Raw genomic sequence first — 18,717 nt, forward strand, 5'->3', positions numbered from 1 at the left:
TTGGTAGCAAATGAATCAATAAGCAGGTGGGGCAGAAGGAACAATGTAGGATTCATGGATTTGTGTTTAGCAGAAAGAAAGATTTGTATAATGCAGATGTACCGCATCTAAATGGTTTTGGTGCTAGGTGTCTAGAGAGCTTTGTTCACAAGCATGATGAAGCAAAAATTGAAGAAAATTTAAGCAATTAGGGTGGAAGTGGGTATATTTGTGCAAATGCATCCGAGGCGAGTGAGAATGAACAAGCGTGGAATCTAGTCTCTCAAGCAAAAATATGGAATAGGATAGTTAATTCAGGAAGTAAATGTAGGTAGAAGCCTAAAGGGATGCTGCAGTTTCTATATACTAATGCCAGAAGTATCACGCTTTCTGTCGATATTACACTGGTGTCCAAAACCTAAAGATGAATGCTACTTCCGATGATTAAAACTGCAAATTCAGATGAATCAGCTTGTGGCAATTTGTATAACTGATGATTTCAAGTAGGAAGTAAGCAAACATTCAAATTTTTGAATTGTGAGCAAACTGATCACGTGGTAGAACTCAACAGGAAAAAAGGCAAAAGGCTGCACTAAGTGAATTGTGTTTGAAGGAAGCTCTTTCCATTAAGGAATAAATTTGCAAATATTTAAATATTTGAATAATGTCTTTGAGACATCATTCAGATATCTCAAATATCCGCATACTTGTGCAACAAACTGTGGCAAGATGTCTGTGACAAGTAGGCCTAAATGCTTGCATCCCATTATCCACAGCTCATCACTTTTTCAGTGGTGGTGTTCTATCCATAAAAATTAGGCAAGTCACTAATGGACTCTTTACAGATGAGTTGTTTTAGTCTCTCCTCTGATTCTAGACAACACTTGATCTGCCATTAAGTGGTACTGCTTACCATCATGGGAATGCTCTTGAAAGTGAGAGACATGGCAGTGCTGGGGTCATGGTGTGGGGGAGGCATTATGCTTAATGGAAACAGCTAGCTAAAAGTGCTGGAAAAAGGGATTATGACCAGTGAACGATATTGCAATGAAGTTCTTCAATGTCACGTTCAATTTCTGTGGTGCTGTAGGCAAAGAATTCCTAATTCTGGATGACAATGCCATATCACATCATACATGAGCAGTGGAGATACTTCTGGAGACTGAGGATATTAATCGAATTGAGTGGCCAGTATGCTCCCCAGATCACATATACCACAGAATACATTTAGGATGCAATAGGGAGATGCATTGCTGCTCGAAATTCCCCTACAGAAAGCAAACAAGGCCTTATCCTTTCTCTGAAGGAGGAGTGGGCCAGTTTGTCTCAAGAACTCCTCAACCACTTGGTGTTAAGCAGGGTATGACGTGAGATTTGCATCGCACTTCAAGTTGGACACATTCCATACTGAAATGTCTCTCTGCATAGTTTTCCAAAAACACTGTACACTAATGCTTTAACTACATCCTTAGGAAATTTGTATGAAATTTATAACACATATTTTGTATAATATAATTTATTAGTATGCTGGAAATTAATTTATGCCCACATTTGGCTGTAGAAATGAAAATTTGTTCACATGCATGTAAAAATATAGTTCATTTTTAGCTTTTGGACACCAGTTTATGTTGCACATCACCACAGTGGCCTTTTACTATGAGATGGCAGCATTATAGTATTTCCTGACAATGCTGACATCCATCTTGATCTGCGAGTTCACTGATGAATCACAGTTGCCAGCTATGCATAGTGGGTCAAATGCTGATGATTTATTTATTATTTGTGTAGATATGATTTTTGATCATAACCACCAGCAAAGAATTTTGGTGGATGCCTCAGGAGAGTGAAGTCTGATTCTTTAATATCACTGCTGACATCCATGATGCACTATGGATACTGCCACTGGTGAACAATTTCTGAAATTAATTAGTAATGCAATAATAGTTTTACCAGCAATGGAGATTCAGGGACTCGTGTTTTGTTACAATTTGTTCTTGAGAGTTTTCACTTGTATAAGTCATCAATATCTCACATGGAAGACAAAAAACATTTAACACTGACATGTTATATAGGAATTTCTGAGTTGCCGTGTACAACCTTTTAGGGATGAAATTGTATAAAAAAAATTTGTGTCGGGGGGGTGGGGATTAAAATTGGTGAAATGTTTTATTGAAAAACATGAAATATTTTGATTTATTTATATACATGTACTTACTTGAAGTAGTTGTAGGCAAACCACTATAACATTTGTGTCTGCATTCTCTTCTTGGGTCAAAGAGTATTCTTCCTACCTAGAAAAAAGTTCAACTTTTAGAAGAAATAGTAATGATATGACAATTTAACTCACAGTAAATATACAAAAATAACACACAAACACTGAAAAATAGTTTATATGGCTAATACCAGATAGAAGGGTGACCAGTCACAAAAACATAAAAATTGCCAACATCTGGATAAAACTGTAATAAAGTCTAAACACATTCTCAGCAGAAAAGGATATCCTTTGCAAAGGTCTCACCTTTGCATTTTACCCAGGAGAATACTTGAAGATCTATTAGCAAAGCAGAATGGCAGCCACTCTCCTATTGCCAGAGACACATTTAACACATTTTAACCTTCCTACCGGCTAGGACGTCTATAGACGTCCAACTAAATCTGGATAAGATTCAGCCCACCTGTTTAAAGAACCTGGATAAGAAGTGCAATTTGACTGTCATGTCCATTAGAAGGTGTGATAAACCCTCACGCTGAAGAGAAAGGTTAATCGGATTATCTCCCGTTCGTAGCTGCCTCTCAGTTGCCTATAACAAGAAACGGACTTTCTTGTTCCATGCTGGTGAACTGGATTTTAGTTATATATGATAGACTAAAAATAGAGAAATTATTTATATTTTTGTTTTCTCTTTTTATTGTACAATACAGTTTTAATTTCTGGACAAAATAAAGGTCTTGCATAATTTCTTCACTTAACCAATGTAATTTTTTATTTTTTTGCGCTAATTTTTTTCTAATCGCTACTAGACAAAAGATTTTTCTTTGTTCTCGAAGAAATTAATTCACAATAATTATTTGGAATATTCTTTTAAAAAAGAAAAGAAAACCGGCTGCCGACGTTCCAGGTTATATTAATTTTATTTTTGTACAAAACCATCAAAATCGAATAATACTTAACAGATTTCCTTTAGGACACGCTTGAGCAACTTTGCTTTATAGAGAATAACATGAAATTCTTTAATCATATTACTAAATTTTTTCTTCATGTTGTATAGTAATCTGTACTTTCACTTTCTTGGTTTCCTTGTATAATTGGTCATTACAAAATGAAATTAACAGTTATGATTTAAATTGATATTTTCTGCATAATTCAGATATTTTATTCTCCAATTTTTAAAGTAAGCGATACATTTGCTTATTTTTATCATTCAAAATATGTATATCAAATGTGAAATTTCATTTCCATATTTTTACAATAGAATCGAACTTTATTGCGCCTCTGATAGTTTAAACCCTCCCCACGTTGCATTACTATCACACACCCGAAAACTGTTATGAAACATAGGTACAGTTTTTATTTAATTCGTTATTTTTCTCTAGTAATTGTTCCACATAACTTTAATTTTTCGATACTGAAACTATGTGGTGATTATTATAAATTAGCAAATTATAAATCAGACAATATACATATTTCCTGATTATTATAAATCAGGAAATTATGTGATATTCGGATATAGGTGAAATTAATATTTAAAATCACTGTCATACTTCAAATGCAATATCAGAATAAAGAAAGTGAAAAACCCGAAGTTTCGAAATACATTTCGAAAGCCCGCTCTCGAAATGTATTGGTCTACAGACTGGATTCTGAACACGCCAATGCTTAGTGATGTTATGACTGAAAAACAATTCAGTCTCATCATGAAGTATTTGCATTTTCAGAATAATGAGGAATACGATTAGGCAACCCAACTTTGCCCAGTCCTCAACAAAATTTATGATTTTCTGATGAAAATCCGTCAAAAATGTAGATCACTCTACATTCCTGAGAGAGACTTCAGTATCGATGAAAGCCTTATGCCATTCAAAGGTGGACTGAAATGTAAGCAGTATATTCCCAAAAAGAAAGCGAAGTATAGAGTAAATTTTTTTATGCTTTGCGAATCGGAAAGTGGATATCTTTGGGATTTCAAACCTTATACGGGAAAGCAAACTGTAATCGAGCACGATAAATATTCGGATCTCCCCTTGTCGATGCGTGCAGTAATGCAGTTACTAGACCCTTTACTGGGGAAAGGTTACAGCATTATAATGGATAATTACTATATATGTGTACTGAACTCGCTGATTTGCTTTTACAGCATCTTACAGATAGTTATGGTACTGTAAATGCAAAAAAGCGAGATATGCCTCCAGATCTGGCTTTAGGAAAGCTATCGAAGGGGGAAATCCGAACTTATCAGCGAGGGAAAGTCTTTGCACTATGTTGGAAAGACAAAAAAGATGTTTTTCTGCTATCTTCCCTGCACAATCCATCAGCGGAATCCGTGGAGAAGCATGGTTTGAAGAAAGAAAAACCCATTGCTGTGTGTGCATACAACGACACTATGGGTTGAGTCGACAGGTGCGATCAGCAGCTATCATTCTACTCTGTAATGAGGAAACAGCATAAAAAATATTACAAAAAAGTGTTTGGACATGTTATTTGAATTTTGAAGTGTTTGGATTTTGTTATTTGGAACAGTTTCCTCCTGTACAAGAAAAAATGTTTGTCTACTATAACATATCTAGAATACAGAATAGAAATTGCGAAAGCATTGCTGCATGCACATGCACCTTCTTCAGCAAGCAGAAAAATAGGAAACCCTGCCAGACATCTGAGGTTGAACGCTGCTAACTCCAACCATTATCCCGAAAATCTACCACCAACGGCTAATAAAAAAAAACCTCCACGCAAATATTATGTATGTAATAAAAAAAATATCAGAAAGGAAATAAAAATCTGGTGCCCTGAGTGTAAAACTGCTTTGTGTGTTTACCCTTGCTTCAAGGTGTTCCACGCTGTTCAAGAATTTTAAATTCTGAACAGTATGAAATAAAAAATGTTTGTTTTCAAGGCCATCAAAACAGTCCTTTTCAGGACTACAAATATTGATAGAGGGATACCCGAATGCACTGTTTCTTTTTCATCTTGAAGGCTAATTTTTAAGTTCTTTTTATGACACAGAGAAACTGGAAGGAGTATTCCAAGTAAAGTATTTCATCAAAACAATAAAAAATAATGAAATAAAATCTATCCTATATATATATAAAATGATAAGCTTTTTTATGTCATGTTTATCGAAACGTTTTGAAACTCAGGGGCTACCCTGAGTGTCGAGTCTTCAAAATTCGAGTCATCAGAATTCAGGGGCTGAACCCCCTTTCGAGTTATCACAATTGAAGGAGAACTGGTCTACCATACCGGAACACGGGGGGTTGGGCATAGCCCCCCTAGTTAATAAATGAAATATATAAATAATAACGGGAACATTTTCACCTTGCCAACACTCAACATTGATGTGATATGGGTTCCAAATTTCTTGTTTCGGAGATATATATATATATATATATATATATATATATATATATATTACAAAGTTTTGTAATAAAAATTTCTGCTACAATGAAGTTTGGCAAAATCAACAATATTATTACCACCTTATTTCTGTTTCTCGTGTGGGAGAAAAACGGTAAAATGTCACTCTTATAATTATATGAGATGTTATAATGGCAAAAATAGTAAGAAAGAAAAAAGTCATTTGCAGTTTCTCTTCAAAACACAAAGAAAGAACATTGTAAATTCAGCCAGTGGAAAAGAAAATACTACATATTTTTCTCCTGTTATCTGATTTTTTTTCTTTTAGTTCAAAGAAGAAATCACTGCATATAACATGAAGTCTGCAGGAGGGAAATTGGTTACATTATAACGAATAGAGAAATCATGTCAGAAAAATTATTCACGTATGATTCTAATCTCAGCAGACATAACATTTTCTTCTAGATTAGATATCTAAAGTAACTGAACCTTTGCTACTATTTTACACTAAAATGAATGGGTATGTTCCCCAAGTGATTTACGTTTGTAACAGCTGTCTTGTGAACGATTTATGAAATAAATTATCTGAAATATCCGCAGATTGCTTAGGTCTATATCCACCCCCCCCCAAAAAAAAAAGAAGATTATGAAACGCATATGCACCTTTTCTTTGAAAATAATTCAAATCTTCTTTTTCAAGATAATTGTATGATTTAATTTCTTATTTTTGATAATAAAAGTGAAACTGATCATTATAAATTAAGCAATTATTTTGGCATAAATAATGTATAAGCATGTAAACGAAATATCAGTATTTCTGTTAGAATATAGGTAATCAACAATCGAAAAGGAAACAAGACATTCTTGACATATTCTGCACTACAGCCTGGGGCACTTTAGTGTTCTCCCCTTTCTTCTCAATAGCACTGAGAGTAATAAGCCTTCAACTTTTCCTCCAGCTAAGAGGATATTACCAAGTATTTATAAGACGTAGATTATTTCAGAAATAGCTTCCAGCAGCAGAAGAAGTAATATTTAGATTTTTTTAAAAGAAAAACAAACACAAATAATACTACTGAACTTTCTTTTGTGTGGTATACATATAAACAATTTTGCATGGTGAAAATATTGCATATTATTTCTAAAATTTCACATAATTTTAGCGGGCAGTAGAACAGCTGGTTTTAGATTGCAAATAAATAGAACAGAATTAGAAGTTTCACAATACAATCTGATTGCCGTATATCTTTTGTCAAAATGGTAAAATGAAGTAATTGATTTTGAATGCTGTCTAGAAAAGCTTTCAAACCTGTGAGTTCTAGGAGAGGATAAGGAGGGGGGGGGGGGAAGCATTAGAAAATCTTCAAAATGAAAAAGGATTTTGAATCATTCCGTATATGATATTTTTCACGTTATATTTTCAACATATCTACGAGGATGTGCACTAGATATTATCGTAACATGCATAATACAAATAAATAAATAAATGACGAAGGCGAAGAATCACTGCTAAAATATCATTGGATATAAATTTTTTATACCAAAAAGACACACAATCGGAAAGAAAAAATTTTGAGTAATGCAATGTAGCATTTTAACATTTTTTTTTTATTTTGTCTTTATAAATAACAAAAAATCGTTTCTAAAACTGAAATGTGATGATCCATATAATGCTATTTCGCTAGAAACGAAAGAAAAAGGACATATTTATTTCAATAAATATTGTTTAAAAATATAAATATTTGACATATATTTTCAAAGCAAACATTTGAAAATTCTGAAATTCGAAAAAAAATTATTCCATTATTATACGTAAAGTGAAAGATCAATCAGTGCAACTCTTCCGGTGCACTGATTTGTAGAATTACCAAGTATTTATAAGACGTAGATTATTTCAGAAATAGCTTCCAGCAGCAGCAGAAGTAATATTTAGATTTTTCTAAAGAAAAACAAACACAAATAATACTACTGAACTTTCTTTTGTGTGGTATGCATATAAACAATTTTGCATGGTGAAAATATAGCATATTATTTCTAAAATTTCACATAATTTCAGCGGGCAGTAGAACAGCTGGTTTTAGATTGCAAATAAATAGAACAGAATTAGAAGCTTCACGATACAATCTGATTGCCGTATATCTTTTGTCAAAATGGTAAAATTAAGTAATTGATTTTGAATGCTGTCTAGAAAAGCTTTCAAACCTGTATAGAAATTTAGAGTAGTTATGCAATTCAGTTCCAGGAGAGAATAAGGAAGGGGGGGGGGGGGGGGGAGCATTAGAAAATCTTCAAAATGAGCAAAAATGTTGAATCATTCCGTATATGATATTTTTCACATTATATTTTCAACATATCTACGAGGTTATGCACTAGATATTATCGTAATATGCATAATACAAATAAATAAATGACGAAGGGGAAGAATCACTGCTAAAATATCATTGGATATAAATTTTTGATACCAAAAAGACACAATCGGAAACCGAGTAAGGCAATTTAGCATTTTAACATTTTTTTTTATTTTGTCTTTATGAATAACAAAAAATCGTTTCTAAATCTGAAATGTGATGATCCATATAATGCTATTTCGCTAGAAACGAAAGAAAAAGGACATATTTATTTCAATAAATATTATTTAAAAATATAAATATTTGACATAATATTTTCAAAGCAAACATTTGAAAATTTTAAAATTCGAAAAAAAATTATTCAATTATCATACGTAAAGTGAAAGAACAATCAGTGCATCTCTTCGGTGCACTGATTTGTCGAATAAAATACACCAAATTCACTATCACTAAATAGATCCATTGCAAAAGCTGATCAGTGGGCATTTCAGGATTGATTTTTTTTTCGCATATGTGAAATTGGTTTCAATTTTTGGGAAGAGACACAATAAATCATTTTAGAGGCAAGAAAGGTCAAATAACTTAGGACAGTAAATGAAATTCTAAGCAACACAATAGACGTAAAGACAGGGGGAGGGGACACAAAGGTCACTCAGCAACGGTTAATCCACTAATGCTATAGAATAGCTATAACGAGATTAACGGCGGAGGAAGGTAATGGCATGATAAAAGGTAGAATGCCGACGAAGTTTTGATCCATGAAAAAAGCTAGGGAGTGTTGAATATTTCATCCACACCGGCCGGTTGGGAGGTTAAATCAGCTCTTACAAAATATATATAAAGTTTCTAAAAATAATATACCAAATTAAGAGTCAGCTCCCCCCCCCCCAAGATTAGCAAAAATATATAAAAAAAGAAGGGTACAGGAAAACAGATCTAGGTGAGGTGAAGACCAAGGAATAAATCTCCTAAACCTGATTCTCAGGAATAATACCAGAGAAAACATTGTGGCCCTCCCCTGCACAAAGCCTGCAGAACCAACAAGTGCAGTAGTGCCACGTGACAGTTGGTCAAGGAAGGAATCCATTGATATTCTGCAGAGCTCTCCATAAGAACCCCTCATCAAATATCCTGAAAACGCTATTTTTCTTCTTTGGATACTAGCCATATAGTCTCTTTTCACCTTGAATCTTTTAAAAACCTTTTCATTACTCACTCCCTCAGTCTAGCCTGATACGATCTATTTTTCTCAAGCACCACATTTTTTCATACCACGTTTCAAATACATTCAATAGGTCAGTCATCTCCATATTGATCATCCAGGACTCACATCCATATGTCCACACACTCCAGATCATTGTCTTGAGGATCCTTACGTTTAATTTTTTGTTCAGATTTTGGTTTCTTAATATGTGGTATATTTGGAAAAATGCTGCTTTTGTTTTTTTAATTCTGTTCTTAATATTTCATAATTAGATCTATTGTCATCTGTTATCCAGCTCTCAAAGTATTCAAACCTTTTTACATTCTCTGTTCTTTATCCATTCAAAGTGATTTCCATCCCATCATTTCCTTTCCTTGAAATCTTTGTCACTTTTGTTTTTTGAACATTTATTTTCATTTTATCTCTCTCATTTCAAACCCTGTTCACAATCTATTCAAAATTCTTTGCAAACCTTCCTCTGTTTTGCTCATGAGTATGATATCATCTGCATATCTTATATTATTTATCAGATGTCCATTTATCTTTATTTCATCCTTCAAGTCTTCCAAGGCCTCTCTCATCATCCATTCACTATAGACATTAAAAAGGAGTAGGGACATCCCACCAACTTGCTTCACACCCTTCCTTATGGAGATCCATTCGGTATCCTCTCCTTCAAATCTAAATCTGGCTTCTTGAGTTTTATATATTCTAAATAGCAGTCAAATAAGTTTCCCATCTATTCCTATTTTATGCATAATATGAAATAAAACAGAGTGATTAATATTATCAAAAGCTTTTTTTGTAATCTACGAAGCATAGATCTTTATAGCACTCGATTATTCTTTTCCCCAATATCCATAGTGTTATAATGGCTTCCCTAGTTTCCCTGTTTCTCCTGAAACCAAAATTATGCTTCATTTAATTCTCTCTCATCTGTTCAGTTCTTCTATATATTATGTTGATTAGGAATTTTGCAATGTGGTTAGTCAAGCTGATAGTTCTGTGCTTATTGCCATCCATCGTTCCTGTAGTCTTGGGAATAGGAAGAAAAATAGATCTTAAGAGTCTTTAGGTATTCTATCCTCCTCCACACTTCTATTAAAAATGATGGATAGAAGTTTTATCCCTTCCTTTCCCAATGCCTTCAGCAGCTCTCCTTAAATATCATCCACTCCCGGAGCTTTCCTATCCTTTATTCTTTTGATGGCTGCTTCGGTTTCCCGTTCCTTAATTTCTGGGGTATCATCATTTTCTATCTGATTACATTCCAGATTATCTTCATCTCCAAAAAGTTCTGTTACATAATTCTTCCACCTTATCATTTTTTTCCAACAAGATCTTTCCTCTTTCATCCTTCAAAGCACCACTTTTTGTCCTTCTTTTCTTCCCTGAAATCAAGCCTTCATAGACCTTTCCCATATCCTTTGTTGTATCATTTTCCTCTATTTCCTTGCAGACCTGATTGAGCCAGTCTTCCTTTGCCTTTCTAGCCAGAATTTTTACTTGTATATTGTTCTCTTTACGAGGTGGTATCAAAAAGTTTCGAGACTAGCTCTGTTCACCAGAAATTACTTTATTTATCTACGTTTACACACTATCACCTTCAAAATAGTTCCCTTGCATATCAATACAGCACGCCCAGTGTTCTTGCACTTCTGGAATGTGTCCTGGAAGTCTTCTTTTTGAAGAATGTCAAGCATTCTGCGATTCGCGCTGGTTCTCTGCAATTGTGTCAAAACGGTGACCTTTGAGCTGGATCTTCATCTTTGGGAAGAGGGCAAGTCTGCAGGAGCCAAATCTGGTGAGTAGGGTGGGTGCGGAAGTGAGATCATGTTGTTTCTGCCGAGAAACTCTCGTGCGAGGAGAGCTTGGTGACAGGGTGCATTGTGGTTATGGAGCATCCAGTTTTTTGCGCGCCACAGATATGGCCGCTTTCGGCGAATGTCCTCCCTCAGACACCTTAAAACCTGGCTCGCTATTGACAGTCTGGCCCCTGAGGACGAATTCTAGATGCACAATGCCGCGATAGTTGAAAAAGACGATCCTCGAATTTTTACGTTTTTTTCAAACACGAATTTCATTTGCTCTTTGTTCTAACTTGCTGTCCATGATGAAATCGCAGATGTAATAATGCAGGTGGTCAGAATAGCATCAGTTGCACAGCTCACGATGTACACAGGACGATGTCTTTTGGACTACTGACTTATGTAGGTAGGTGCTCCCTGTGACTGTGCGTGCAGCCTTGTGCTGCATCTGTTGGTGTGTTACAAACCTAGTCTCGAAACTTTTTGATACCACCTCGTATATCTTCGTCGTTGTTCTTAGTCTTCCATTGTTTTCTTTCTTCCATTTTTTCTGTTGCTTCCTCCCCTCTTCTCTCTGCCTCACCCAAAAGATCTTTAGCACATTCCTTAATTTTCTCTCTTAAATAAGTCCAGATCACTTCCAAGGAACAATCAGTATCAATATTGCTGACCTTATTTTTCTAGTTCAGCTTGATATTTCTCTCTGATATCTTTTTAGCCCAATTCTTATTTTTATAGTTGCATTTTATTTATTTATTCATCTTAATCTGATTTTTACTTTAATTGTGAGCAGGTTATAATCATTATTACAGTCTGCGCCAGGATAAGTTTTTGCAATTTTTATTATATTTCTATATCTTGAGTTAATTAGTATGTAATCAATTTGATTTTCTCACTTCTTCACTTTTCTGTCCAGATTCTCTCCAAGTATAGTCTTCTCTCGTGTTGTTGAAATCAAGTGTTAGTCACTATCAGTTCATGTCTTCTACAAAACTCCACCAATCTGTCTCCCTTTCATTTTTCCCCAAGTCTCAAGGGCCCAGATCATCCTTTCTTCCTTTCCCTATCTTAGCATTCATATCTCCCATTACCATCAGTATATATATCTCTGTGATGAATTACATTAGCATTAACAATCAGATTTGTGTGAGCAGCATACAAAAACGGCCAACAGCAGTAATTGCATAACCTAGAATACCGTCATCAGAAAACAATATAGTCTTATCTCTCACACATTCCAAATAAAGAATAAGTGATTCAATTTAATACCCAAGTATATGTATAGTAATTTCATGGTTCCTTTGTTTTTCGTACCATTTTACACACAGAATATTTCATATTATCCAAAGTTCTTTTATAATACTTTCGTCTTCAAGTACCATATGTAAAACACTTGTGGGTAGAATTATTAAAAAACTGTTGCAAGGCAACTTCATTTCCTCTCATGAAGAATATTTGGATATTTTCTTTTGTAAAAAAAGTCTATCCAGATTTTATGCTAAATCCCCCCACCCCGATGTAATTTTTGAGAATGAATAGCTTAAATCTTAATTTCAATCTACACTATCTACTAGCTGTTGTCAGGACACCCCTGTTATTTGAAGTTATGGAATATTCCAGGTTTGTTAATAACCTAAAAACTAGTGTACAGATAGTAGGAAGCAGTATTTCATCGTAGCAGTTAAATACAAGTGGTATGGCAACACAATGTGAACTCAGTGACTTCGAGAGAGATGCCATTGTGGACTAACATTGGTGGCATGTCCATACGTGCCATTGCCACTCAACTGGAGCATCCAAAATCAACAGTTGCAATGTGATCAACAAATAGAGACATTCTAGCATCATATGTGCAGGAAAAGACCCAGGGCAGCTGCTGAAAATGACTAACAGGGACAGGAGGGTGTTAAAACGGGTGGCATGCAAAAACTGGCTACAATTGGTATAGACCATCCGTGATGAGCTCCAGAATGTCAGTAACACCATCGTGAGCACTAACACTGTATGAAAAGAACTCCATGTACGGGGTTTCCATGGAAGAGCAGCAGCATACAAGCCGAACATCACAACAACAAACAAGGCGGCTTGTCTGGCCTGGTGAAAAGAGCATGTCAACTGGACAGTTGACAGTGGAAAATAGTACTATGCAGCAATGAATTAAGGTTCACCTGGTCCCAATCCAAACCAGCTGAATGCACCCCACACCATTGCTCCTCCACCACCAAACTTTACTGTGACCACTGGTCATTGTCCATGGATCCATGAAGGCAGCTCAGTACTTTGATATTCTGGATAATCAGGTGCTGCCTACGTTGTGGAGTCTTTATGGAAAGGACCCGTGTTACTATCAAGATGACAATGCCCCATGGCACAAAGCTGCAGCTGTTATGGAATGGTAAGAAGAGATGGATGTTAAACGATTGCTCTAGTTTCTGCAGCGTCCTGACCTCAATCCCAAAGAAAACCTCTGGGACGAATTGGAATGATGACAGGTTCAAAGCAGCATGTCCTCGATCTGTCGCTGAACTCAGTGCTCTTTAATGGAGGTATGGAGACAAATTCCACCTGATATTTGTTTCACATTGGTGGAAGAAGTTTGAAAACAAGAGCCAAACCATGGAATTTCAGTGGTAAAAACTCTGAAGAAGACATTCATTGATTCGGCTAGGGAGGTATTAATATTATTATTTGACAACTCCAGGGAGTCCAAAAACTCATCAAGGGAGGGCCTGCTCTACAACTCTGTCTCCACCACTCAATCCACCAAATGACTGCAACTACACCAACGCCATCTACCGCCAACCACCACCACTACTATTTCCACAGATAATCACAAACATCCATGCCCACGGTGGGATTCGAACCTGCAGCCGTTTGGCTGGAGAGCGGATACACTAACCACTCGGCCAACCAGGCTAATGTAAAGTTGTCTGTAAGGACTAAAAAAATAAGAATTCCATGGTGGACACAAGAAGTTAAAGAAGCATATAAAAGTTCCTAGCAAATAAGTCAGCAGATGTCCTAAAAGAATACAGAAAAAAATGTATGAGGGCTAACCTATTTGCAAAAGTAGCTAAACAATAATACTCATGGGAAGACTGGTATGAATATAGATAATAAATATCGGGAAGATGACAAAATGTTCTAGAGGCTATTGAAAAAAGCTTAAAAATGGAGGAATGAGCATTGTAAAAGAAATCAAATATGTAAAGGTAACAAGAAAACTGCAAATAAGGATAATTCTAGATGTCTGGAGTAATTACTTTGAATGACTGTTAAACAAAACAGGTAGTGAGAGAACTATACCAGAAAATTTTCAGTTTGTTCAAGAGGAATGTGAAGAGAAGTACATATCAAGACTACAAGTAGAAACAGCCATCAAAAATTTAAAATGCAGAAAGGCAGCTGGACCAGATGATATTCAACTAGAAATGCTTAATTATGGGGATATAAAAGTTTTGCAGTGTATACTGTATAAATGTATACCCCCCCCCCCCCCCACCCCCCCCCCCCCCCACCCCCCCCCCCCCCCACCCCCCCCCCCCCCCACCCCCCCCCCCCCCCACCCCCCCCCCCCCCCACCCCCCCCCCCCCCCACCCCCCCCCCCCCCCACCCCCCCCCCCCCCCACCCCCCCCCCCCCCCACCCCCCCCCCCCCCCACCCCCCCCCCCCCCCACCCCCCCCCCCCCCCACCCCCCCCCCCCCCCACCCCCCCCCCCCCCCACCCCCCCCCCCCCCCACCCCCCCCCCCCCCCACCCCCCCCCCCCCCCACCCCCCCCCCCCCCCACCCCCCCCCCCCCCCACCCCCCCCCCCCCCCACCCCCCCCCCCCCCCACCCCCCCCCCCCCCCACCCCCCCCCCCCCCCACCCCCCCCCCCCCCCACCCCCCCCCCCCCCCACCCCCCCCCCCCCCCACCCCCCCCCCCCCCCACCCCCCCCCCCCCCCACCCCCCCCCCCCCCCACCCCCCCCCCCCCCCACCCCACTGAGGAGGAGGGCATTGGTAGCAAATGAATCAATAAGCAGGTGGGGCAGAAGGAACAATGTAGGATTCATGGATTTGTGTTTAGCAGAAAGAAAGATTTGTATAATGCAGATGTACCGCATCTAAATGGTTTTGGTGCTAGGTGTCTAGAGAGCTTTGTTCACAAGCATGATGAAGCAAAAATTGAAGAAAATTTAAGCAATTAGGGTGGAAGTGGGTATATTTGTGCAAATGCATCCGAGGCGAGTGAGAATGAACAAGCGTGGAATCTAGTCTCTCAAGCAAAAATATGGAATAGGATAGTTAATTCAGGAAGTAAATGTAGGTAGAAGCCTAAAGGGATGCTGCAGTTTCTATATACTAATGCCAGAAGTATCACGCTTTCTGTCGATATTACACTGGTGTCCAAAACCTAAAGATGAATGCTACTTCCGATGATTAAAACTGCAAATTCAGATGAATCAGCTTGTGGCAATTTGTATAACTGATGATTTCAAGTAGGAAGTAAGCAAACATTCAAATTTTTGAATTGTGAGCAAACTGATCACGTGGTAGAACTCAACAGGAAAAAAGGCAAAAGGCTGCACTAAGTGAATTGTGTTTGAAGGAAGCTCTTTCCATTAAGGAATAAATTTGCAAATATTTAAATATTTGAATAATGTCTTTGAGACATCATTCAGATATCTCAAATATCCGCATACTTGTGCAACAAACTGTGGCAAGATGTCTGTGACAAGTAGGCCTAAATGCTTGCATCCCATTATCCACAGCTCATCACTTTTTCAGTGGTGGTGTTCTATCCATAAAAATTAGGCAAGTCACTAATGGACTCTTTACAGATGAGTTGTTTTAGTCTCTCCTCTGATTCTAGACAACACTTGATCTGCCATTAAGTGGTACTGCTTACCATCATGGGAATGCTCTTGAAAGTGAGAGACATGGCAGTGCTGGGGTCATGGTGTGGGGGAGGCATTATGCTTAATGGAAACAGCTAGCTAAAAGTGCTGGAAAAAGGGATTATGACCAGTGAACGATATTGCAATGAAGTTCTTCAATGTCACGTTCAATTTCTGTGGTGCTGTAGGCAAAGAATTCCTAATTCTGGATGACAATGCCATATCACATCATACATGAGCAGTGGAGATACTTCTGGAGACTGAGGATATTAATCGAATTGAGTGGCCAGTATGCTCCCCAGATCACATATACCACAGAATACATTTAGGATGCAATAGGGAGATGCATTGCTGCTCGAAATTCCCCTACAGAAAGCAAACAAGGCCTTATCCTTTCTCTGAAGGAGGAGTGGGCCAGTTTGTCTCAAGAACTCCTCAACCACTTGGTGTTAAGCAGGGTATGACGTGAGATTTGCATCGCACTTCAAGTTGGACACATTCCATACTGAAATGTCTCTCTGCATAGTTTTCCAAAAACACTGTACACTAATGCTTTAACTACATCCTTAGGAAATTTGTATGAAATTTATAACACATATTTTGTATAATATAATTTATTAGTATGCTGGAAATTAATTTATGCCCACATTTGGCTGTAGAAATGAAAATTTGTTCACATGCATGTAAAAATATAGTTCATTTTTAGCTTTTGGACACCAGTTTATGTTGCACATCACCACAGTGGCCTTTTACTATGAGATGGCAGCATTATAGTATTTCCTGACAATGCTGACATCCATCTTGATCTGCGAGTTCACTGATGAATCACAGTTGCCAGCTATGCATAGTGGGTCAAATGCTGATGATTTATTTATTATTTGTGTAGATATGATTTTTGATCATAACCACCAGCAAAGAATTTTGGTGGATGCCTCAGGAGAGTGAAGTCTGATTCTTTAATATCACTGCTGACATCCATGATGCACTATGGATACTGCCACTGGTGAACAATTTCTGAAATTAATTAGTAATGCAATAATAGTTTTACCAGCAATGGAGATTCAGGGACTCGTGTTTTGTTACAATTTGTTCTTGAGAGTTTTCACTTGTATAAGTCATCAATATCTCACATGGAAGACAAAAAACATTTAACACTGACATGTTATATAGGAATTTCTGAGTTGCCGTGTACAACCTTTTAGGGATGAAATTGTATAAAAAAAATTTGTGTCGGGGGGGTGGGGATTAAAATTGGTGAAATGTTTTATTGAAAAACATGAAATATTTTGATTTATTTATATACATGTACTTACTTGAAGTAGTTGTAGGCAAACCACTATAACATTTGTGTCTGCATTCTCTTCTTGGGTCAAAGAGTATTCTTCCTACCTAGAAAAAAGTTCAACTTTTAGAAGAAATAGTAATGATATGACAATTTAACTCACAGTAAATATACAAAAATAACACACAAACACTGAAAAATAGTTTATATGGCTAATACCAGATAGAAGGGTGACCAGTCACAAAAACATAAAAATTGCCAACATCTGGATAAAACTGTAATAAAGTCTAAACACATTCTCAGCAGAAAAGGATATCCTTTGCAAAGGTCTCACCTTTGCATTTTACCCAGGAGAATACTTGAAGATCTATTAGCAAAGCAGAATGGCAGCCACTCTCCTATTGCCAGAGACACATTTAACACATTTTAACCTTCCTACCGGCTAGGACGTCTATAGACGTCCAACTAAATCTGGATAAGATTCAGCCCACCTGTTTAAAGAACCTGGATAAGAAGTGCAATTTGACTGTCATGTCCATTAGAAGGTGTGATAAACCCTCACGCTGAAGAGAAAGGTTAATCGGATTATCTCCCGTTCGTAGCTGCCTCTCAGTTGCCTATAACAAGAAACGGACTTTCTTGTTCCATGCTGGTGAACTGGATTTTAGTTATATATGATAGACTAAAAATAGAGAAATTATTTATATTTTTGTTTTCTCTTTTTATTGTACAATACAGTTTTAATTTCTGGACAAAATAAAGGTCTTGCATAATTTCTTCACTTAACCAATGTAATTTTTTATTTTTTTGCGCTAATTTTTTTCTAATCGCTACTAGACAAAAGATTTTTCTTTGTTCTCGAAGAAATTAATTCACAATAATTATTTGGAATATTCTTTTAAAAAAGAAAAGAAAACCGGCTGCCGACGTTCCAGGTTATATTAATTTTATTTTTGTACAAAACCATCAAAATCGAATAATACTTAACAGATTTCCTTTAGGACACGCTTGAGCAACTTTGCTTTATAGAGAATAACATGAAATTCTTTAATCATATTACTAAATTTTTTCTTCATGTTGTATAGTAATCTGTACTTTCACTTTCTTGGTTTCCTTGTATAATTGGTCATTACAAAATGAAATTAACAGTTATGATTTAAATTGATATTTTCTGCATAATTCAGATATTTTATTCTCCAATTTTTAAAGTAAGCGATACATTTGCTTATTTTTATCATTCAAAATATGTATATCAAATGTGAAATTTCATTTCCATATTTTTACAATAGAATCGAACTTTATTGCGCCTCTGATAGTTTAAACCCTCCCCACGTTGCATTACTATCACACACCCGAAAACTGTTATGAAACATAGGTACAGTTTTTATTTAATTCGTTATTTTTCTCTAGTAATTGTTCCACATAACTTTAATTTTTCGATACTGAAACTATGTGGTGATTATTATAAATTAGCAAATTATAAATCAGACAATATACATATTTCCTGATTATTATAAATCAGGAAATTATGTGATATTCGGATATAGGTGAAATTAATATTTAAAATCACTGTCATACTTCAAATGCAATATCAGAATAAAGAAAGTGAAAAACCCGAAGTTTCGAAATACATTTCGAAAGC

General features: G+C 36.7%; 1 protein-coding gene across 6 annotated transcripts in view; it reads right to left on the reverse strand.

Annotated features, from left to right (window-relative positions):
* Positions 1-18,717, reverse strand: part of Tmem131 (Transmembrane protein 131) — a 704,637-nt gene that overhangs the window by 232,706 nt on the left and 453,214 nt on the right. For 4 of the 6 annotated variants that reach the window (XM_090406393.1, XM_090406390.1, XM_090406394.1 and 1 more), the window contains one exon: positions 17,107-17,182. In XM_090406393.1, the coding sequence (XP_090262519.1) occupies positions 17,107-17,182 (76 nt within the window). Of the gene's footprint in view, positions 1-2,194; positions 2,271-17,106; positions 17,183-18,717 lie in introns of all 6 variants that reach the window. The other 2 variants (XM_090406392.1, XM_090406391.1) reach the window with 1 other exon arrangement.

This window comes from Typopeltis vanoorti, chromosome 16, assembly GCF_054136105.1.
Source record: "Typopeltis vanoorti isolate ZY-2024b chromosome 16, IOZ_Tvanoo_1.0, whole genome shotgun sequence".
Classification (NCBI taxonomy): domain Eukaryota; kingdom Metazoa; phylum Arthropoda; class Arachnida; order Uropygi; family Thelyphonidae; genus Typopeltis; species Typopeltis vanoorti.